Source organism: Mixophyes fleayi, chromosome 6, assembly GCF_038048845.1.
Source record: "Mixophyes fleayi isolate aMixFle1 chromosome 6, aMixFle1.hap1, whole genome shotgun sequence".
Taxonomy (NCBI): Eukaryota; Metazoa; Chordata; class Amphibia; order Anura; family Limnodynastidae; genus Mixophyes; species Mixophyes fleayi.
Genome location: NC_134407.1, coordinates 105,461 through 130,630, shown reverse-complemented (window position 1 = coordinate 130,630; position 25,170 = coordinate 105,461). Strand labels below are relative to the sequence as shown.

The window sequence follows — 25,170 nt, the reverse complement described above, 5'->3', positions numbered from 1 at the left end:
CTACATCAACAGTGCTGCTGGCCACACACACTGCTACATCAACAGTGCTGCTGGACACACACACACACTGCTACATCAACAGTGCTGCTGGCCACACACTTCTACATCAACAGTGCTGCTGGCCACACACACTGCAACATCAGCAGTGCTGCTGGCCACACACACTGCTACATCAACAGTGCTGCTGGCAACACACACTGCTACATCAACAGTGCTGCTGGACACACACACACACTGCTACATCAACAGTGCTGCTGGCCACACACTGCTACATCAGCAGTGCTGCTGGCCACACACACACACTGCTACATCAACAGTGCTGCTGGCCACACACTTCTACATCAACAGTGCTGCTGGACACACACACTGCTACATCAACAGTGCTGCTGGACACACACACACACTGCTACATCAACAGTGCTGCTGGCCACACACTTCTACATCAACAGTGCTGCTGGACACACACACTGCTACATCAGCAGTGCTGCTGGCCACACACACTGCAACATCAGCAGTGCTGCTGGCCACACACACTGCAACATCAGCAGTGCTGCTGGCCACACACACTGCTGCATCAACAGTGCTGCTGGACACACACTGCTACATCAGCAGTGCTGCTGGCCACACACACTGCTACATCAACAGTGCTGCTGGACACACACACTGCTGCATCAACAGTGCTGCTGGCCACACACACTGCAACATCTGCAGTGCTGCTGGCCACATCAACAGTGCTGCTGGCCACACACACTGCAACATCAGCAGTGCTGCTGGCCACACACACTGCAACATCAGCAGTGCTGCTGGCCACACACACTGCTACATCAACAGTGCTGCTGGCCACATCAACAGTGCTGCTGGCCACACACACTGCTACATCAACAGTGCTGCTGGCCACATCAACAGTGCTGCTGGCCACACACACTGCAACATCAGCAGTGCTGCTGGCCACACACACTGCTACATCAACAGTGCTGCTGGCCACACACACTGCTACATCAACAGTGCTGCTGGCCACACACACTGCTACATCAACAGTGCTGCTGGCCACACACACTGCTACATCAACAGTGCTGCTGGCCACACACACTGCAACATCAGCAGTGCTGCTGGCCACACACACTGCAACATCAGCAGTGCTGCTGGCCACACACACTGCAACATCAACAGTGCTGCTGGACACACACACACTGCTACATCAGCAGTGCTGCTGGACACACACACTGCAACACCAGCAGTGCTGCTGGACACACACACTGCTACATCAACAGTGCTGCTGGACACACACACTGCAACATCAACAGTGCTGCTGGACACACACACTGCTACATCAACAGTGCTGCTGGCCACACACACTGCAACATCAGCAGTGCTGCTGGCCACACACACTGCAACATCAACAGTGCTGCTGGACACACACACACTGCTACATCAGCAGTGCTGCTGGACACACACACTGCAACACCAGCAGTGCTGCTGGACACACACACTGCTACATCAACAGTGCTGCTGGACACACACACTGCAACATCAACAGTGCTGCTGGCCACATCAACAGTGCTGCTGGCCACACACACTGCAACATCAGCAGTGCTGCTGGCCACACACACTGCTACATCAACAGTGCTGCTGGCCACACACTGCTACATCAACAGTGCTGCTGGCCACACACACTGCTACATCAACAGTGCTGCTGGCCACACACACTGCTACATCAACAGTGCTGCTGGCCACACACACTGCTACATCAACAGTGCTGCTGGCCACACACACTGCAACATCAGCAGTGCTGCTGGCCACACACACTGCAACATCAGCAGTGCTGCTGGCCACACACACTGCAACATCAACAGTGCTGCTGGACACACACACACTGCTACATCAGCAGTGCTGCTGGACACACACACTGCAACACCAGCAGTGCTGCTGGACACACACACTGCTACATCAACAGTGCTGCTGGACACACACACTGCAACATCAACAGTGCTGCTGGACACACACACTGCTACATCAACAGTGCTGCTGGCCACACACACTGCAACATCAGCAGTGCTGCTGGCCACACACACTGCAACATCAACAGTGCTGCTGGACACACACACACTGCTACATCAGCAGTGCTGCTGGACACACACACTGCAACACCAGCAGTGCTGCTGGACACACACACTGCTACATCAACAGTGCTGCTGGACACACACACTGCAACATCAACAGTGCTGCTGGCCACACACACTGCAACATCAGCAGTGCTGCTGGCCACACACACACACACTGCTACATCAACAGTGCTGCTGGCCAACAGACCATCATGTGGTGCTTCAAAACAAAGCAGAAATCAATGCCGGCCGAAGGTCTGATCACACTAACAGGCCAAACTAAAGTCAGAAGGGCCGCGGCTGCTCTACTTGTATAATTACAATGGCCAGATTGTCCAGTTTGGACACTCAACCTGTCATGTACAGTAATCCTGTGTTTATAATATGTATGCGTATATCACAGAACATACATTATATGCACTGTACGTACTGGTCTGTCCGCTCATTGTGTCACACTAACTCCTCTCAAGTCATCTTCATGAAACACTCATCTCTACAATTCCAGCATTGGAAGAGCAGCTGCAGGATGATGGGGCTGCATGTAGTTATAAGGAGTAGATCAATATTGATTTTGATATAAAAGGATCAGTATTTTAAGCAACATTGGTTTATATACAACCATTTGAAGAACTGTCTTTTGCTTATTAAATTGTAGTATTACTCCAATACCACCTCTACGTTGATGACACCCAAATCTATATCTCTTCCCCTGACCTCTCTCTCCTTCTTCTCGTGTAACCAACTGCTTTCTCCACGTGGATGTCCCAACGATACCTAAACCTCAACATGTCCAAAACAGAGCTCATTATCTCCCCTCCTGCCCTCTAATCTCCCTGTCAATAACACCACAACTTCCTCAGTCTCCCAAGCCCGCTGCCTTGGTGTCACACTCCGCCCTCTGCTTTATCCCTCACATTCAGACCCTCTCCCAGTCCTGTCGACTCCACCTTAAAAACATTGCCAGAATACTCCCTATTCTTACTCAACATTCTACCAAAACTCTTATCCATTCGCTCATCATCTCCCATCTTGACTATTGCAACCTCCTGCTATTTGGCATTCCTGACACTCATATATCCACACTTCTATCCATCCTAAATGCTGCTGCAAGACTGATCTTCCTCTCTCACCGCTCCACATCTTCTGCACCACTCCGCAAATCCCTACACAGGCTCCCTGTGTCCACCAGAATAAAATTCAAATTACTCACCCTTACCTACAAAGTCCTCAACAACAACACCCCTTCATACACCTCAAATCTCATATCAAAATACTCTCCCTGCCGCCCTCTTAGACCTACCTCTGACCTGCGCATTGTCTCATCTCTGGTAACCACCTCTCACTCCCGCCTATAAGACTTCTCCCGTGCTGCTCCCCCTTATGGAATTCCCAACCATGTCCAATCAGACTTCCCTACAGCCTTCAAATCTTTAGAAGCTCTTTGAAAACCCATGTCTTTTTTAGAGGTGACCTCATCCCCGATAACATTATTACACTAATGCACTGATCACAGCTGTCTCAATCTCCACTCTGAGCCACTCGCTGCTCTTGTTTCAGCTCTGCCCTCTTCCCCTTAGAATGTAAGCTCTCTCATGAGCAGGGTCCTTTATACGCTTTGTTTTCATGTCTGCATTTATTTTGTCTAGCTTGTATGTCCTTGTTTTATGTATGTCCTTGTTTTATGTATGCCCTTGTCTTCCCTACTGTACGGCGCTGGGGAGCAATGTGGCGCTTTACAAATCTACGAATAATAATAATAAAATAATAATAACAGTATTGATAATATGGTAATTTTATAGAAAAATTAATGTCCTTCATATTAATTTAATATCTAGTACCGACTTGCGGAGAGAAATATTAATTTACCAGTTCAAGTGATTGTCAACATTTTGTACCGTTTTATAAAACATTATATATTATTTTTAGTCCTATATGAGGGCAATATAATGGGAACTTTTGTGGATTAAATAATTAATCTTGTTCACCTCCCTTCATTTATTAATATTAGTGTTATCTTATGGGACCAAGTATCAGTACATAGATGTAAAATGTTGGAATGTTGTACGAGTAACATCACAGATATACACAGTATAAAACAGGTGGTTATGGGGATTCTGCTACGTTACAATCAGGAAGGATATTTCTTTTACCCAGACGGACTCTCCCGGTACAGGGACGCAGTAGAAGGTCTGACGCTCAGATGTGACTGTTCTGCTGGAATTTACATCCACTTCTTGCTGGGGCTGAAACAGAAACAATTAGCAGATAATATTCAGCACACTCATCCCTGCTCCCCTTGTACATCAGTTACATAAATTACATTATTTACAAACAGGAGCTGAAGAGGGAGGTAAATATCACATGCACACGACTCCGCTCAACCAGTACAGATCCCTGCACAGCATTCACATACAGGGCACAACCTACCTGCATCAGTCTCATAGAACACTTACAATTATCCTGTGCTGCTGAGGTATCCTAATTCTTCAACTACCTAATTCCCCTCCTAACATCATGTCACTGCCCCAGTCACATGCAGCTCTGTCCACACTAACACATCACTCATATCCTGATATACTCTGTGCTGCTGGGAACCCTGCTCCTTCCACTATATAACTCTCAGTCTGTGGCTTCCTGCTGCCTCCATTCCCCTCCTCACATCATGTCACTGTCCCTGTCACATGCAGCCCTGTCCTCACTAACACATCACTCATATCCTGATATACTCTGTGCTGCTGGGGGACCCTGCTCCTTCCACTATATAACTCTCAGTCTGTGGCTTCCTGCTGCCTCCATTCCCCCCCTCACATCATGTCACTGCCCCTGTCACATACAGCCCTGTCCTCACTAACACATCACTCATCTCCTGATATACTCTGTGTTGCTGGGGACCCTGCTCCTTCCACTATATAACTCTCAGTCTGTGACTTCCTGCTGCCTCCATTCCCCTCCTCACATCATGTCACTGCTCCTGTCCTCACTAACACATCACTAATCTCCTGATATACTCTGTGCTGATGGGGTACCCTGCTCCTTCCACTATATAACTGTCTGTGGCTTCCTGCTGCCTCCATTCCCCTCCTCACATCATGTCACTGCCCCTGTCATATGCATTGTATTATGATCATGTCCAATGAGCAGGCCATATTGGGGGTGTAGTGTTTTATAGAGTAATACAAGGGCATTTTTGAGTTTGGAGGGGGTCACCTTTGTTTTGGTACAGAAAACGATTAATCATTAAGATACAGGATGAGGAAACTACAAACATAACCCTTGTATTTATTGTTGAGACGCTTTAAACATGAAACACTTTGTAGGTGTAATCGTCTTGTAGGTCTAGTTACAGAATGATGTAGAGGACACGCCCAACCCAGTCTAAGGGTTTCCACAGAGCACCACCTAGCTAGTCCAATAGAAATTCTTGCAAGCTCCCCTGACCTGCCACAACTCATCTCACCATTACACCGTTGCTCTCCCAATGGAAACAGAGGCACCATGAACACCTCTATACCCCCAGACATCACCAGGTCTAGCACACCCACGCCTGGAAGAACTGGTACTTGGTGAAACTAGTGGTGTAAAGTTGGGACATTTGCCCATACCAGTCTATAACACAAAAGAGTTAACTATTCCAGATACAGAAAACTGGGCCTATATCCAAATTCACCTATGGTCTGTGAAAACCCCGTCATGAATAGAATGTAGTCGGCACAGTGTTTTTACTTTAACCACAGCACTAAATGTTTAACAAATGCAATTGTATATTTTTTTTATAATTCCTTGAATAAATTTAGACCACTATAATAAGTTTTATTTACAACTTCAAAATGTAGTAGAGAATGATACAACGCACAAGTCCAATAACTAATTTATTTGAAAGAACAATGATACAATTACTGCCGCCAATTGTAACAAATACATATGCAACACTCTCACAGATAACGGACATACACAAGGTTTCTTCGTATAGATTTCTAGGATAATATTTTTTCACGCTGCCTTTTTACTACTCATTGGATATGATGGCACCGATTTAATTTTTTTTAGCTGTTAACAATACCCTATGATAAGCACAAAACTTTTTATATATATTTTTTGTAATTTCTAATGTGGGACAAATATATAATTAGGGATCAAGGATCTTGAAATTAGGCCAAATCAGTAATCATCATCTATGAATATTCCAGTTATAAATCCATTTTTAAAAATGATAAAGCTGCTTAAAAGAAAGTGGATTGTTTTCATGGCTATATAACGTTTGATTGCATGATCCATTCACAGAGATTTGTTTGGGCTAATTGAAAGGTTGTTTATATAGTCAGTGCTGTTATGAAAGTGATAAGAATATACTTTTATCTTCCCCTTTTCTGTGTAACAGCAGTGTTCTCCCAGCACCTATATCCCGGGTGCTCCACCCGGCAGGATTTACTTGTCACCCGGCTCTTGGAGCCCAACAGATTCCTATTATAATAGAATAAACCATTGTTTCGCCTATTAGTAAAGTCTATGTGAGCACTACAGCCAGCAGTGTGTGATAGACCACTGACCACCAGTCTAACCAGTCCTGACAGGTGTGGGCAATAAGCCCCAACATTTTTCTTTCTTATTGCAAAGTATTACAACTCTCCCCGCCAGGTGTTACGGCTCACGCTCCAGGTATCAACTCCTAGAACCGCTTCAGAGGTCTTCGCCTATAGCAGCCGCCTTTCCTGTAGAGCTAGACACGCTCACAGGTACTCGGATGCCCCCAGGTCTTGTTCTCTAGTAGTAGGAGCTGATAACCTGAGATCGTAGTGCAAGTATTACAAAGAGGAGGAATCAGGTATCCAGGCAAAGGTTTCAGGGTCACGAGCAAATCAGCGAAGTCAGTATTCAAGGTAGGGGTCAGGGTCACAAGCGAATCAGCAGCGTCAATATCCAAGCAAGGGGTCAGGGTCACAGGCAAATCAGTAATGTCAAAATCCAGGCCAGGGCTCAGCAACGGTAACACAGAAGACAGCAAGTACAACAACAGCAGGAGAAGTATGCTAGCAAGCAGAGACTATAACCGGCAGTGAGGCCCAGTCCTCACTGCCTTAAATACTTTGATGGACAAATCAGAAATGAGGAGGACAGGGCTGACAATCAGCCTCAGGAGGCTGCTAATTAATTACTAGCTTAGAAACTAGAAAATAGGTCATATCACAAACCAGGTACATGTATGAAAATATAAATGACAGATGAAAATCATGCGAGAGCTCCCCCTGGAGTTGGAGGATGTCCCTACACCCTCCTACTCTATGCCACAAAGATAACAGTGCATTGTAACAAAAGCACGTGCTCAGCTGCAACCTCACACCAGGATTCGGCGTACCGCCACGGCTCGTGACAGTATCCCCCCCTTGAGGAGGGGTCCAGGAACCCCGATATTCAGGCTTTCCAGGAAATTTTTTAAAGAAATCAGCAAGTAAATTTATCTGAATGTAAATTTCTTTGTGGCACCCAGGAACGTTCTTCGGGGCCATAACCCTTCCAACGGACATGGTGATGAACCGGACACTGAACTTTCTTTGAGTCAAGGATCTTCTCGACCTCAAATTCTTGATGTCCATTAACAGAGATAGGCTGAGGTCTAGAGGATTGTCGAGGTCCGAATTTTCTGGAAGACAGGGCAGGTTTCAACAAAGAGCAGTGGAACGTATTGGGAATTCTTAGATTCAGGTAGCTTTAGTCTAAAAGCTACTGGGTTGACTTGTTTCGAGATGGTAAAAAGACCAATAAATTTAGGTCCTAACTTCTTGCAAGGTTGACGTAGTCTTATATTCCGAGTAGAGAGCCAAACTGAATCTCCAAACTTGAAGGAACAGGTAGAACGATGTAGATCAGCAAAGACTTTAGACCTGAAAGAGGCTTGGAGTAATGACTGATGTATTGATTTCCAGATCCTCCTAAGCCAGGTGGCCGTAGCTCTGGTTTCAGGTGGCCTATCAGTAGATAGAGAGGACAATGAGTTGACTCTGTGATGGTACCCAAGGTTGCCATAAAAGGGAAAGTACCGGGAAGAAGTGTGGCATACGTTGTTGTATGCAAATTCAGCCCATGGAAGAAGGCCAGCCCAGTCGTCGCGATTCTTGGATATATACAACAGTAAATATTGCTCGATTGGTTCACCCTTTCGGTTTGTCCGTTTGACTGCGGATGGTAGGCAGATGATAGGCTGAGACTGATACCTAAGAGGGAGCAGATGGCCTTCCAGAAAGCTGCAATAAACTGTGAACCCCGGTCCAACACTATATCCTCCAGAAGACCATGAGACCGAAACACATGCTTAAACAATGAGGCCAGAGAACGTGCCGAGGGTAATTTGGCCAAAGGAACAAAATGGGCCATCTTACTGAATCGATCCACGGTTACGCAGATGGTGTTGCACCCGGAAGATGGAGGTAAGTCAACAATGAAATGCATGGACAAGTGGGTCCAAGGCTGGTAATGGCAGTAATAGACCAGAAGGGGAATTCCGAGAAATCTTGTTCTTGCAACAAAGATCACAGGACAATAAGTATTCTCCAACATCTGCAGGTAATGATGGCCACCAGACAACACGAGAGATAATTTCGATGGTCTTGGCAATACCTGGATGTCCAGAAGTCTTGTTGTTATGACACTCTGAAAAAAACAGACTTTCTGAGGTGAGCAGGCATGAAGAGTTTGTCCGCTGGAGTTTCAGGAGGTGCCTGTGGTTGGAATTGTGAAGGGTTTTACCCAGTTCCTGCGTGAAGGCAACCAAAATAGAAGAAGCAGGAACAATGGAACAGGGCTCAGAGACAGGAGTTTGATAAGAGATAAAACTACGAGACAAGGCATCAGCCCTGAGGTTCTTAGAGCCAGGCCGGTAGGTGATGATGAAGCGGAAAGGGGAGAAGAAGAGGGACCTCCGCACTTGTCTGGAATTTAACCTCTTAGCTGATTCATTGTAAGACAAGTTCTTGTGGTCGATGTATACTGTGATAACATGTTTTGCACCCTCAAGCCAGTGGCGCCATTCTTCCAATGCCCACTTGACAGCCAACAACTCCCGATTGCCTACGTCGTAATGTTCCTCAGCGGAAGAAAATCTTCAGGATAAGTAGGCACAGGGGTGAAGGCGATGGTCTTCCAAGTCTTTTTGGGATAGCACTGGTCCCACACCTACATCCGAGGCATCCACTGCGATGATGAATGGAAGGTCTGGATTGGGATGTTTTAGAACAGGGGCGGATACAAAGGCACATTTCAAGGCTTCGAAGGCATTAATAGCAACAGAAGGCCAGATTTTCGCGTCAGCTCCCTTGCGGGTCAGGGCTGTAATAGGAGCAACAAGAGTAGAAAAGGAACGGATACATTTTATATAGTAGTTAATGAACCCCAGGAACCTTTGTATAGCTTTGAGATTTGAGGGTCGCACCCAGTCAAGAATGGTCTGTACCTTTTCGGGGTCCATAGCGAAACCTTCCGGGGAAATGACATACCCCAAAAATGTGACATTAGAAACGTCAAACTCACACTTTTCCAACTTAGCATAGAGGTGGTGATGGCGGAGTTTCAGAAGAACTTGTCGTACATGCTCACAATGTTGTTTCAGTGAGTGGGAGTAGATCAAGATGTCATCTAAGTAGACTACTACAAAGGAGCCCAGAAATTCACGAAGGACGTCGTTAATCAAGTCTTGAAAGACGGCTGGAGCGTTACTGAGGCCGAAAGGCATGACGAGGTATTCGTAGTGGCCTGTTTGGGTATTAAAGCCCGTTTTCAATTTGTCGCCTTTCCGGATACGAATCAAGCTGTATGCTCCACGAAGATCAATCTTTGAGTAGATCCTAGCTCCTTTAAGCTGATCAAAGATGACCGCAATAAGTGGCAAGTGGTATGTATTCTTTATGGTTATTTTATTTAATCTCCTGTAATCAATACAGGGCCTCAGGCTGCCATCTTTCTTAAGCTGGGTACACACTACAGAAATTTCGACCAACTTTTTATGCCGAGTGATTTTACATGCGATCGATGGTCCAATCGCTCGGTCCATGGACTGCATACACACTAGCCTTGTTTAGGACGATAAAGGGAAGAGCGGACGTCCCTTTAGCGACTTTTTACAGCCATGTTGTCGCGAGTGTACACACTGACCCGATTTTTGAACGAGCGGTCGTATGTCGGCTGATTCAGCCGATTATTGGATGAAAACAGTGTAGTGTGTACCCAGCTTTAGCCACAAAGAAGAAGCCTGCTCCAGCAGGTGACTTGGAAGGCCTAATAAAGCATTTCTGCAGATTCTCCTCTATATACGATTCAATGGCTTGAGTCTCCGGAATAGACAGGGCGTATAATCTTCCCTTGGGTAATCTGGAACCTGGGATTAGATCCATAGCACAGTTGTACTCCCGGTGAGGAGAGAGAATGTCTGCTTCCTTCTTGGAAAAAACGCCATGGAATTCCCGATAAGGAAAGTGTAGCTGCTCCCGATAAGGAAAGTGTAGCTGCTCTGGGCAGGTATGGGTAACTCTAAGCTGCAAAGATAAACAAGAGGAAGTGCACAGAGAGCTCCACTGAGTTGTCTCACCTTTAGTCCAGTCGATACAGGGATTATGGAGGGCAAGCCAAGGATAACCCAGGATAAGAGGTACCGAGGGACAATGAATTAGGTACAGTGAGATAGTCTCGGAGTGAAGGGCACCCATCTTCAGCTGCAAAGGAGGTGAGCGATGATGGATCTCACCCCTGTTCAGGCGATTCCCATCCAGTCCATACACAGCGATAACGGTTTCAAGAGGAATAGCGGAGAAACCCAGGGACCGGGCGAGAGTCAAGTCTAAAAAGTTTCCAGCAGCTCCACTGTCCAGGAATGCAGGAACAGTAATATCTTGCCCACCGTACATGAGCTGGGCAGGAATTAGTAGGGAATCTTTCGGAGAGATTACACTTGGGCCTACAGGTTCTTTCTCCATGTTCACTTGGCCTGGTCTTTTCCTGGCTTAACGGGACAGGTAGGAAGCAGGTGCCCCTTCTACCCACAGTACAAGAAGAGGCCTAGAGTATGTCTCCGGGTTCGTTCTTCAGAAGACAATCGGTAGGGTCCCAGTTGCATGGGTTCAACCTGATCGCCGGAAGAAACTTGAGACGGAACAGGGAAATCGGACGAAGGACCTTCCTTCTCTTCTTTCCTTGAACCTACAGTCAATCCGAATAGCCAGCTGCATAAGCTATTCGAGGGATCCCGCTGTAGTATACTGGACAAGGGAATCCTTAATCTGTTCAGAAAGGCCCAAATGGAAATGGCTGCGGGGGGCCGGGTCGTACCATTCACTGTCAGAGGACCAACGTCTGAAATCAAAGCAATATTCCTCAGCAGTCCATCGTCCTCGTTTTAGAGACCGAAGCTGCACCTTTGCTGAAGCCACACGATCCGGGTCATCGTAAAGTAGCCCCAGTGCCTTAAAGAACGCATCCACAGACTGCAAATAAGGACTGTTAGGATCCAAGATGAACGCCCAGGACTGGGGATCCCCTTGCAGAAGAGAAATAATTATCCCCACTGTCTGTTGTGGTGACCCCGAAGAGAGTGGCTTTAGTCTGAAATAAAGCTTGCAACTTTCTTCGAAGTTGCGGAAAAGTCTGCGGTCCCCCGAGAAGCGATCAGGCAAGTTAATTTTTGGCTCCGGATCAGGAGATTGGGTGGCCTGTGAAGTCCTTGAAGCCTTCTCTTGCGCAGAAAGCCGCTGAGACAGCTCTTGGGCCATTTGGGACAAGGTCTGGATTTGACCCGCCAAAACTTGAGCTGGGATTGGTTCCATGACAACCAAAATTTAGGATGGTTCACTTACTTCTTTGTTATTTTTTTTGGCCGGTTCTAATGTTACAGCTCACGCCCCAGGTATCAACCCTAGAACCGCTTCAGAGGTCTTCGCCTATAGCAGCCACCTTTCCCGTAGAGCTAGACACGCTCACAGGTACTCGGATGCCCCCAGGACTTGTTCTCTAGTAGTAGTAGCTGATAACCTGAGATCATAGCGCAGTTATTACAAAGAGGAGGAATCAGGTATCCAGGCAAAGGTTTCAGGGTCACGAGCAAATCAGCAAAGTCAGTATTCAAGCCAGGGGTCAGTGTCACAGGCAGATCAGCAATGTCAAAATCCAGGCCAGGGGTCAGAAACGGTAACACAGAAGACAGCAAGTACAACAACAGCAGGAGAAGTATGCTAGCAAGCAGGGACTATAACCGGCAGTGAGGCCCAGTCCTCACTGCCTTAAATACTTTGATGGACAAATCAGAAAGGAGGAGGACAGGGCTGACAATCAGCCTCAGGAGGCTGCTAACTAATTACTAGCTTAGAAACAAGCATAGGTCATATCACAAACCAGGTACATGTATGACAATATAAATGACAGATTATAATCATGCGAAAGCTCCCCCTGGAGTTGGAGGATGTCCCTACACCCTCCTACTCTATGCGACAAAGATAACAGTGCATTGTAACAAATGCACCTACTCAGCTACAACCTCACACCAGGATTCGGCGTACCGCCGCGGCTCGTGACACCCGGCTGCTTCTTAATGCCACCCAGCTGGCAAAATATTATAGCGAGAACACTGAACAGGGCTCACCTTACAATCTGCCACATCCCGATATTTCCCAAGGTGCACAGCCTGGAAGAGAAAAGAGAACCAGTGAGTATTTCTGACAATATCAAGCATGACCAAGCATTTTCCATCTTTCTCCTTATAGCTGTATAAATCAAAAGTAAAAGCCCCCCCACCTAAAGGTTACATTGCAAACAAGTCCTAGAGTAAATGATGAAATTCCCTGTATTGGAGGGTATATATGAAGGGAAGCCCCGTGACATGGCGAAAGCTGCCTGCTGTGCTTATTCAGCACAAGGTCTCCACGTACACACGGTATAAACAAAGAAGAAACAACATATTGTGTAGTGTGTCAAACTATGTCAGTCACCTGATGCTCTAGAAAAGACCACTAAGTATAGTCCATGAGAAGGTCAGTGATATCTTCCTCCTGATGAAGTTTCTTTTATGTACATGCATCCACATTATGGAGACATCACTGACCTTCCCATGGGCTACACTTACTGGACTTTTCTTCGACTATTGTGCGGAGACCGTGTGGAGCTACTGTATGGACCTACTGGGGATCAAGCATTGCTACCAGTGAACCCAGCATCTATGGAATACAGACAAGCATATATTATTTCATATATTCTGAGTGTGCATATTATATTTTATGTTGAATAAATTCCTTGTGCAAAAATACTACACCATATGGTATTTCTACTTCCATATGCGCCATCTGGTGAGCGGAGCAGATAAACTCTAAGAACAGTGGAGCTGTTTTGAATGACCAAGAAGCAGCAGAAACAGATAAGTTGTCTTTATTCACTATCTGGTGCGCGCCATTTATTAGAGCATCGGGTGAATGACATAGTTTGACACACTACATTATATGTTGTTTCTTCTTTGTTTATACCGTGTGTACGCGGAGACCTTGTGCTGAATAAGATGGATGCCACACACAGCTGAATATACAGATAGGCGTTAGATAGATATATATATATATATATATATATATATATATATATATATATATATATATATATATATATATCTATCTATCTGGTACGTGCATTATGATCACACGCCGGGTGGTCCCTGGTGACACCAGTAAGTAGTACAGCTCTCTGGTTTATCTGTATCACTCACTTGGTAACTGGAGCCCTGTATCTTTGAAGCTATATACTGGGAACCCATACGCATGGTGTAACCTTTTTACATTATTATATGTGCTATATTTTCAAATACTACACCAGAAGGCACCGTCCTTTTCATTTTTTCGAGATGGTTTCCGGATCAACCGTCCGGTCTTTGAAGGTTGGCTGCCACACACATTTGTGGAGGTGTTTTAAGATAAGACTGCCAGTAAGACTTTATACATCCAAATATTGGGTTAAGCACCATTTTGATATCTTGACATTGTGAAATATATATATATCTAAAAATATATTTTACACACACACACACAAAGTTACCCAGTGGTGTGGACATCTGTTTGCACCTTCCTGATTTCTTCTATTTTTGCCCGCCTGTGACAATGACAACTGAGTAAACACAAAGTGCAGTTTTTAAATAACTTTTCCTTCAATAAATGAAAGGACACCAGTTATTGCCCCCATAGTTATGCATTCAACCGATGAACCAACTTTAATGGATAATGGTTTTCAATTAGACCAGACATCGTCAAGCTGGACTACTGCCAGCCCTGTTGAATCATCACTTAAATACAACAGTCCCAGCAATGTGAAATTAGCTAAAAGATCTTAACAAGCAGCACCGTATGCCACAATCAAAAGAAATTCCAGAAGAGATTATAAAGTTATGGAAATATATTACTTATGTTTAAGGTTACAAAGCCATTTCTTAGGTTCTGGGATTCCAGTGATCCATAGCAAGAGCTATTCTCTCCAAATTGAGAAAAATTGGAAAAGTGGTGAACCACCCCAGGAGTGGCTGGCCTACCAAAATTCCTCCAAGAGGGCATCAACGACTCTTCCAGAAAGTCACCGAAGAACCCAGACGAACATCTAAGGAAACAAGGAAACGCAGGTCTTGCACGTCTCTGTTAACGTTAATGTCAGCGTTCATGATTCCACCATAAGAGTGAGAAAAAAATTATATCCATGTGAGAGGTGCAAGGTGAAAGCCACTGCTAATCAAGAGGAACATAAAGGCTCGAATCACATTTGCCAAAAAACACTTTGATGACTCTTTTGGGCTAATGTTCTTTGGACGGAGTCAAAAATGAAACTTTTTGCAAGACATGAGTCCCGTTACATCTGGCTTCAAGCTAACAGCATTCTATAAGATCATCATACCAGTAGTCAAACATAGTGGTGGTGGTAGTGTGATGGTGCGAGGTTGCTTCGCTGCTTTAGGACCTGGACGACTTGCCATAATTGACAGAATCACGATTTCTGCTCTCTACCAGAAACTTCAGAGGGAGAATGATCTGAAGCTCAAGCACAATTGGGTTATGCAGCAAGACAAAGATCTGTAACCTCTGAATGGCTAAAAAAGAAACAAAATGAAGGTTTTGAAGTGGCCTAATCAAAGTTCTGACTTGAATCCAATGGAGATGCTGTGGCAGGACCTTAAATGGGTAGTTCATGCTCGAAAACCCTCCAATTTGGCTTAATTAAAGCAATTCTGGAAGGAAGAGTGGGTTACAATTCCTCAACATCCTACCCTGGACAAAATAGCAAATAACTGTAGGTTATCACTCGAATGACCAGCTGTGTCCACTGCCACATATTACAGTAAGGAATCTCCGCTCATTTCCACTGTAGATCTATCGCTGCCCAGCAAAAAACTAAGTTTTATGGAGAGATTGCACAAGCAAATGCTAATCACATTCTCTATGAAGATATCCCCACAGGAAGCTTAAACCGACTGGATGACAGAGGTCAGATACTCCCGTGTGTTAAGACACAGTAGTGTACCTTAAGGTTCAGAACAGTGTTGCAGTGTGTCTAGAGAGCTCCTCCAAACAGTAGTTGTATCCAGATAGCAAGGATAAGCACCTACAACAATCATTTGGCATGATATGCTTTTCCACTCACTAACAATGCTGTTTCTTCAGAGGGCAGTTGACTGTTGTACACTGATCTGGTATAACCACCTGGGCTAAATGCTTGACTCAAGACTATTTATGAGCTCATGTAGTTTTCTGCATGGCACCAAGTGGAAGTTGAAGGTATCCATTTTTCTACCGCTTTCCCAGAATCTGCAGCAAGTGAATCTATGCACTCGAGTGAGTGAGCTCGGTCAGTGGTCATCAGGTCCTTCAGCAGGGCCACTAGATAAGCTGGTCTGGGTGCAGCCCTGGCTAAGTCAGTGCAACGTTTTGTTAAAAGTATGCTCCTCTAGAGAGGATTATGAAAGTTTATCTTGGACTGAACCACATATCATCATCTTGGTCCAACCTGGGGAGTATCAAGTTCACAGGGTTCCTCCCAAAAAGAGGGTGAAATAGCGCAGCAATCAGATAGAGGATTCCTTGGTTTTTGACAAGAACTTCAAGACGTTATAGTGAATTAATTACAAAGCATTTATCCCTTATCTAAAAGGTAAAATACAGCTAAAGTGAACATTCCCATAGTTCGTTTGTCTAACACCACCACTGTTCCAATAGTAAATGCCACAGCTCTTATGGGTGGTATGGGTAGGAAAACCGAAACCATTCCTAAGCCTATTTAACAACATCTGGGGCTTCACCAAGGCCAATTTCAGCATCAGCTAGTAAGGCAATGCCTGGAGCAACTCTTGCAGTCAGGGAGGCCTAGGTCTAAATTGGTGACTTTGGTTTAACACATCCGTGAGGCATCTGAATATCTAGGTCACACTGCGTTGAAAGCTGGTCTCATTGGTTTCAGCCCACCAAACCCTATGGCTCAAGGCTTAGAGATCACGATTACAGCTATAAAGTGTCTCTGCTAGGAATCATAGGGTCTCTGGAAGACTTCTCTTGCTTGGACCGAGAGGACGTATTCCCAACTTCTTTTCAGTTACCATGTTTGCTTCTGTTTATACAATTTATATTGGAATGCAACATATTTCTTTGAAGATTCGTTTTTCTGCTCTGTTTTTGTACCATGAGAGGATAACACTCTTACCGAAGGTGCAGACATTTTCTCAGGATGTGACACATTGGAGACCACCTTTCTGTCCTCTTAGTACTTTGGGGCTTGAATTTTGTGTTGGCATTGTTATAACAATCTCTATTTGAAACAATTGTGTCAGGATGTGAAGTTTCTCACATGAACAAAATTTTTTCACTTGGCCATTTCCATGGCCCTTAGGGTAAGTAAATAGGGTGTCACTCACCGGACTGTGAGTGCTACTTCTCGTGTGTTTAGGAACCGTGGCCGTCCGCCATCCTGAGGGTCTGCGCATGTGCAGCCCTTTCAAGCCTTCAGTATCTGTTGCTTTTCATTAATTGGCTGATCAGGCAACACTCCCTATTTAAAGCACCTGTGGTCAATACCTCGTGGCCTGATCTTGGAGTCTCATTCCCCATGAGCCTCTGAAGGTGTTCCTGTGTTTCCTTGTGTATTCAGCTCCTGCTGATTCCTGTTATTTCTAATGTGGTTTCCAGACCACTTCAACTCTCCTGTATTCATCGTGTCTACACCAGCTGATTCCTATCCGCTGCCTCCGTTGCTTCTACAGAGTTCCTGCTCACCTCAACTCCCCGATGTTCATCGTGTCTGCAGCCAGCTGATTCCTATCCGCTGCCTCCGTTCCTTCTACAGAGTTCCAGCTCATCTCAACTCTCCTGTGTTCATCGGGTCAGCGCTCCGCTGCTTCCATCTCTGCTACTGGAGTTCAGACCGCCTCAACTCTCCCGTGTTCTTCAAGTTCCAGTTCCATTTACTACTGCTTCCAGAGTATTGCCTCGTTGATGATGGTTTACCTGCCGTGCGCTGCACCAACTTGATTACCGCTTCCACCTTCCAGTGATCTCTCCTCCTGCCGGTCTACAGCCGTTCAGGTATCCCTGCACGTCTCTCTGACAGCCTGCTCTCCTGAACCGCGGTATGCATACTTCTCATTGACTTTGCTGGTGTATTGCATATCTAGCTGGACTGTGTTGTGTTCTCCTCCGGAGTCCTCTATCCACGGAGACTATTGCTACCATTGACTTTGTCTCCTATTTGCCTGGATTGTTATTGTGACTTTGTATACTTTAGCAGTGCTGCTCTGTTATCATTGTATTGTGATATCATCGTGGGATCAAGTTCTGTGTGCCCGTGTATACTCTGCATAGCATTCATCTCCTCGTGCCCTCCTCACATATATATTGCAGTGGTACAACTTGCTATATGCAGACCACTGATTCCAGTTCCCTGTGACACCAGTTTCAAGTATCCTCTCACATAGCAGTGCTACAACTTGCTATACGCAGACCACTGACTTCCCTGTTATCTACCTTCACCTGGATTCCATTCCTTTACCTAGACAGCGGTACAACTTGCTATACGCAGACCGCTGACTCTCACTACCTCCTCGCTACCTCTGGACATTCCTCCTCACTATAGCAGTGGTACAACTTGCTATACGCAGACCACTGACTACCCTCACGTTTCCTTGTCCATCCAGTTCCTCGTGTTCAATTATATACTCTCTACCAGTGCTGCTAGTCATAGACTTTCCTCGAGCATTCTCTCACCATCTGCTGTTCCTCCAGTTCCGTTGTCACCCTGCTACCAGAGTACCTATTACCATCTATATTACTCTGGTAAGCCAACATCTGGTGATTTCCTGGGCAAAGACTCCTAGTGCCCGTGACATAGGGGCTGTGTCTTGCAGGTCTCCCTCTAGTTTTTCACGAGAATAGGGACGCTCACCAAAATGAAACCATTTTTTCAATCCAACGTAATTTCTAAAATCCATTTAAATCAGGATATGGTCATTCCTCTTCCTAAATTACTTTGTTATGGTAAAATGAATCAAAATTGGTCTAGGGTATGCAATCTTTTTCCCTTTCAGTGGTTGGCCTTGGGCAGAGATGGAGGTATGATCTATTTATTAATATGAACAGTGGAAAGTATCTTCGAGAAGAAAGCAGGAAATTCACATTACTACTTTATTAGAATGAATGTTCAGAAATGGTTCCTCCCACCACAAAGCACTTAGCTTTCCTACTATCATAACAGACTTATTGCTATTAGAAATAATACTTTGAGCATGAGCCACTTAAGAGAAAATCTTTTAAACAGTTCAAAAGGACTTGACAGAAGTGTTTCCAGGACAAGATTAAAATGCCAAGGTGCTACACAAAGAACCAGACAATACATGGGGAAGTTATCTTCAATGCTTTAAACTTTAAAATAGGCTGCTGAGTCAAGTCTTGCACCCCCAAGCTAAAATTTGCCAACCCTCCACTGCTCCAAACCTTCTCAAATTAAATCAAGCACTTGGAAATGCTTGCTGACACTGCACTATTCTCTTTCCACCTGCACCATACAATGACTCTCCTAGATCATATAATAGCAGAATAATTCTGTTTACAACAATATGTCAATAAACTTATCGGAGACTCCCTTGTGCTTCAGCAACACGCCATCAATCTCCACCCCACTCAATGAGAGGGTGTCTGGCTTAAGGTGATAAAACCGTCTCTGTCTCTGAAGATTTGGTTGCAGTGGTAGAGGTCAAGGCTTTGCCAGGAGTGTTTCACATGCCATTGTAAACCATGGCTGATGAGGCCAAAATGTATGGACTGAAATTACCTCTACTGCTTTTCTCCTGATTTTCTGCAAGTTATGTGCAATGAGGAGGACAAGGAAGAAACACATACCCCAAGTAAAAGTTCCACGGTCTTGTAAGGCCATTTTAAGGCCAGCTTTCTGCTCTGGAGTAGAACAGATATAACTTGGTGTTCTGTCCCGTTGAGATCAGGGGGTATATTTACTAAGCTGTGGGTTTCAGAAAGTGGGGATGTTGCCTATAGCAACCACTCAGATTCTCGCTGTCATTTTGTAGAATGTACTAAATAAATGACAGCTAGAATCTGATTGGCTGCTATAGGCAACATCCCCACTTTTTCAAACCTGCAGTTTAGTAAATATACCCCCAGATCTGCAAAGTCCAAACTTATCGACCAATAGTTGAAACATTTCTTTGTGCAACCCCATTCTCCCAGATGCATCTAATAGCGAATCAGATAATCCACCACCCTGTTGTCCTTGCCAGCTACGTGAAGTGCTATAAGGGATATCATTGTTTTCTGCCCAGGACATGACTATGTCTAATTCTCGCATTATTAAATTGCGCTTTGTGCCTCCTTGGTGGTTTATGAACGCCACTCCTTGTGGTGCTTCTGATATAAAAGAGGGTGAAACAGTTGAATCGCTTGCCACACTGCTCTAATTTCCAGAATGCATGCATGTGGCTTTCTTTTGCTTTGGAGTGATTTGTGCTCTGCACCACTTCTATATGTAGATGCACATCCCAGCCACTGGGAGATGGAATCTGTGCTTCGTACCAACCATTCTGATTCTGACAAGTTCCTGATCTTCCAGTGTTTGGTTGTCATTAGAGTGAATGTGTTTTTGGTGAGCTTAACACTCTGATCTAGACTTCGGACTGCGATAACACGGATTGAGGAGATACAGCTGAAGGTCTTTCATATGCCACCTTGCCCATGTAGGGATGTCTATCGTGAAAACATTCCAAAGCATCTGAGATAGAGGATTACGAAAGACTGTGGCTGTGTCTGAATCTGCTGTGCCCAATGTTGTACTTCAAAGTCTCTTCTCTGGCAGAGAAACTGTATCTCATACTTTTCTATCTGTGCTCTCAGGAATTCCATAGAAACATAGAATTTCAAGGCAGAGAAGAACCACTTGACCTCTAGTCTTGCCATTTTTAACCTATGATAATATCAAAACCCTATTTGATTGTTAGTTCTTTTGTAGGGATATCCTTATGTCTATCCCAAGCATGTTTAAGTTGCTCTACTGTACTAGCCTCTACCACCCCTGATGGGAGGCTATTCCAGTCATCCCTTTCTGTGAAGTCGTTTTTCCTCACACTTCCTCTGAACCTCCTTCCCCCCAGTGTCAGTGCATGTCCTCGTGTTCTAGTACTTCTCTTCCCCCCAGTGTCAGTGCATGTCCTCGTGTTCTAATACTTCTCTTCCCCCCAGTGTCAGTGCATGTCCTCGTGTTCTAATACTTCTCTTCCCCCCAGTGTCAGTGCATGTCCTCGTGTTCTAATACTTCTCTTCCCCCCAGTGTCAGTGCATGTCCTCGTGTTCTAATACTTCTCTTCCCTCCAGTGTCAGTGCATGTCCTCGTGTTCTAATACTTCTCTTCCCCCCAGTGTCAGTACATGTCCTCGTGTTCTAATACTTCTCTTCCCCCCAGTGTCAGTACATGTCCTCGTGTTCTAATACTTCTCTTCCCCCCAGTGTCAGTACATGTCCTCGTGTTCTAATACTTCTCTTCCCCCAGTGTCAGTACATGTCCTCGTGTTCTAATACTTCTCTTCCCCCCAGTGTCAGTGCATGTCCTCGTGTTCTAATACTTCTCTTCCCCCCAGTGTCAGTGCATGTCCTCGTGTTCTAATACTTCTCTTCCCCCCAGTGTCAGTGCATGTCCTCGTGTTCTAATACTTCTTTTCCCTCCAGTGTCAGTGCATGTCCTCGTGTTCTAATACTTCTCTTCCCCCCAGTGTCAGTACATGTCCTCGTGTTCTAATACTTCTCTTCCCCCCAGTGTCAGTACATGTCCTCGTGTTCTAATACTTCTCTTCCCCCCAGTGTCAGTACATGTCCTCGTGTTCTAATACTTCTCTTCCCCCCCAGTGTCAGTACATGTCCTCGTGTTCTAATACTTCTCTTCCCCCCAGTGTCAGTACATGTCCTCGTGTTCTAGTGCTTCTCTTCCCCCCAGTGTCAGTGCATGTCCTCGTGTTCTAGTGCTTCTCTTCCCCCCAGTGTCAGTGCATGTCCTCGTGTTCTAATACTTCTCTTCCCCCCCAGTGTCAGTGCATGTCCTCGTGTTCTAATACTTCTCTTCCCCCCAGTGTCAGTGCATGTCCTCGTGTTCTAATACTTCTCTTCCCCCCAGTGTCAGTGCATGTCCTCGTGTTCTAATACTTCTCTTCCCCCCAGTGTCAGTGCATGTCCTCGTGTTCTAATACTTCTCTTCCCCCCAGTGTCAGTGCATGTCCTCGTGTTCTAATACTTCTCTTCCTTTGTAGAATGTTTCCCTCCTGCACCTTGTTATAACCCTTGATATATTTGAAAGTTTCTATCATGTCCCGCCCCCCCCCCCCCTCTCCTCTCCCTCCTTTGCTCCAAACTATACATATTAAGATCTTTGAGTCGTTCCGGGTAAGTTTTGTGCTGTAGGCCATGCACCATTTTAGTTGCCCTTCTTTGTACAGTTTCTAATGTATTTATATCCTTCTGGAGATACGGCCTCCAGAACTGAACACAGTATTCTAGATGAGGCCGTACCAATGACCTATACAGTGGTATTATTACTTCTTTCTTTCTGTTACCGATTCCTCTTCCTATGTAACCAGCATCTGACTTGTCCTTCTCAGGATGGGACGGTTACCTCTTATTGCATTTTCAATCCAACCATGTTCCTGTAGGAAAGATATTACCTTGACTCTCCTGTACTTCGACTCCCTGACACCAGAATATCGGCTAGGACTAGACAGCAATTTCTTGCTTTCAAAGGCCCATGATAAGTACCACTAGTACTCTGGTGAAGGTCGTTGGGGATGTAATCAAGCCAAATGGTAGGCAAACCAACTGAAAATGGTACTTCTGAACAAAAAAATAAATAGAAATCAGCTGTCCTTCCACGGAAGCCCCCAGCTGGGTTGCAGACAAAATGTCTAGTCCTGTGGAGGACAATGGATACCAATTTGCCTTCCCCACCTTCAGATATAGGATAGGAGTCAATCCTCACCTGTGTCCTGGAACTTGATCCTTACCCATAAGCCACCTGGCTTCACTTTAAGAACAATGAATAACAGCTTCACTGCAATACCAATATAATATACATATTTACAATGAATTCAATGTAAAACTAAACATTCTGTGAGAAATGAGGGACAGGCTGGATGAGGACACAAGCATCAACAACCTTAGGGATGTCACCGCACCCCTATCCTGGAAAGGGTGCACAGGATCAAGTATCCTTGGGTTGGACTGATGTCTATCCGGCTGTCATTATTGAAATCTTCAAATTACCAGAGTAACACAAAGACTATAACAAGTTAGTTGAGGATCCTCATAAAAGGCATCTTGTCATGAAGTCTGGGCTGGAATGTCCTGCATTGCCTTGTTGATGTACTTAATAAAGTGGGACTTCTTCATGTCTGAACTGTGCATCCTCCACCAGTGTCATCATAAAGACTAGATCAGGAAATCCTTTCCAAGGAAACTATAAGAAACTGGACACAACGCTCAGTGATTTCCTTTACTATATGTCTGTGTGAAGACGTATTCAATATCCAGGCAAGATGCATCTCAATGAACATGAGCGACATTAGATAATGTATATGTGACACCGGTTAGCAAACAATGAAGATTGAAAACCTGGGTCTGTAAAGATCCATAACGTTGTGCAGAGACGACAGGGGTGGGGTCATTGTGACAGAACAATACTATAGGGGTGGGGTCATTGTGACAGAACAATATTACAGAAAGAATTAAACCATGGCCCTAGCAGGATTACATGAGAAGTCTCCTTCAATTAATATCTCTGTAGACATTAATGTGATACAAACTTAGTTTTCACTGATATCCTTAGATCTTTTATCTTCGGACAGCTGTAGAGAAGCCTTGATTCGCTTCCACCTTAATCACAATATATTATCAAGATTAACTGCAGAATACACTTTAGCACTTTACAATTAAGGACACAAACAGCAATACAGGAAGATTCAGTATTAACAGAAAGACTGAGCTGGACTTCAGGGAACACCTGAAGGTTTGGAGATTATGGGAAAGTCTTATTATACATCTGGGTTCTACATTTCAAAGTTAATAATCTTTGAGGTTACATTTTATGCTTGAGTATATAAAACTAATGTTAATGTGTCTTCCTTGTGTATTTATTTGGTATTGGACACATCACCAACACAAATGTATGAGGGCACATCAGGAGTTAAGGTCAATGTTTACCTACCTGTCACTTTCACTTTGTATTACATGTTTATTTTTAGGGTAATCACAAAATTCTGCAGCATCCTACAGAGTAGCAGTACAACAAGGGGTAACAAAACACCACAGGTAGCATTACATAACAGAAGTGACAAAAATACACTGCAGGTAACATAACCAGCATTACAAATGGCAATTTACAAGGATACCATGGGCAGCAGAGACATACAATAGATAAACTGGATAACAGGGTAGAGAATACAAATAGCCTGGAGGATAAAAGTAGGATAGGAAGAGGTACCGACAAGGTGGGGGGGGGGGGGGGGGGGGAAGGAGGATGATCCTGCTTGTGAGAGTTTACATTCTAAAGGGGAGGGGTTGAAGAAGAGACTTGAGGGTGTGATACATAGGAGGGAGGTTTGAGATGTTAGGGGGGCACTGAGGGAGGTTTTGATGAACAGGTGAGTTTTTAGGAAGCAATAGAATATAGTTAATTGCCACTCATCACTTCTGACTAGACCAATAGTGTTGCTGACTGTTACAGATGTATTAGTAGCCCCCCTATCGTCACTTCCCTGGTATCCTGCTGATCAGCCACAGAGGAAGATGTAACCGGCCCCTGTTCCTGGAAGATATTAGGGATAGGGTTACACTATCAATGCCTGCGCCTGCCCACAGCTATTTATTTAGTACCTCCTATTATCCCTTCCCTAAAATTCTGATCAGTGACAAGGACACATCTGGACTTACTCTAGAATTTGTGCCGAGGTCGATAGTCTCATAGACTCCCATGTAAAACTCCGGATCAAACATGTCTTGCACCATACAGCGAAACTTTACCAAGCTGTTCGGCTTCAGGTAATGCAGAGGGACATCGTTCAGACTGGGAACCTGCAAAAGAACATGGGAACAGTCTGTTGGTTTCCTCAAAGAGGAAATATACAAAGTCTTCAGACCACATCCTAGGGTTAGTGTAGGTAACAGCATGCGCAAAGTCTCAGATTACCGGCCCTTATTGAGATCACTGTGTGCACAGAGGTACACACCCGTTAACACAAACATTTAGAATGCGTCGGCAGATGAACAACACTGCCCATCTAGTCTTCCCCCCAAAAATTTGTCCCGCTTTGATCCTTACTTCCCCCCCCCCCCCCAGATATAGAATAGCCCTATGTAACCCCGGGCATGTTAGAAGACCCTCTACCCCCTCTGTTGGCAGGATATTCATACTATCTACCATGCTTCTAAAGATGCTACCCTCTTTTCCTAATAATTCTCCCAAAGAAGAGAATGTTTCCCTCCTGTAACAAGGGAAACCCTACATATAGTACGTATGCCCCCTGTCCCATCTCTGCTCCATG

The 25,170-nt window shown here is 45.0% G+C and overlaps 1 protein-coding gene across 2 annotated transcripts in view; it reads right to left on the bottom strand.

Moving 5' to 3' along the window:
* Positions 1–25,170, bottom strand: part of MCMBP (minichromosome maintenance complex binding protein) — a 62,157-nt gene that overhangs the window by 28,777 nt on the left and 8,210 nt on the right. For both annotated transcript variants that reach the window (XM_075215535.1, XM_075215536.1), the window contains exons 3-5: positions 24,560–24,700; positions 12,721–12,762; positions 4,244–4,345 (exon numbers count right to left, since the gene is read on the bottom strand). In XM_075215535.1, coding sequence (XP_075071636.1) covers positions 4,244–4,345; positions 12,721–12,762; positions 24,560–24,700 — 285 coding nt within the window. The remainder of the gene's footprint in view (positions 1–4,243; positions 4,346–12,720; positions 12,763–24,559; positions 24,701–25,170) is intronic.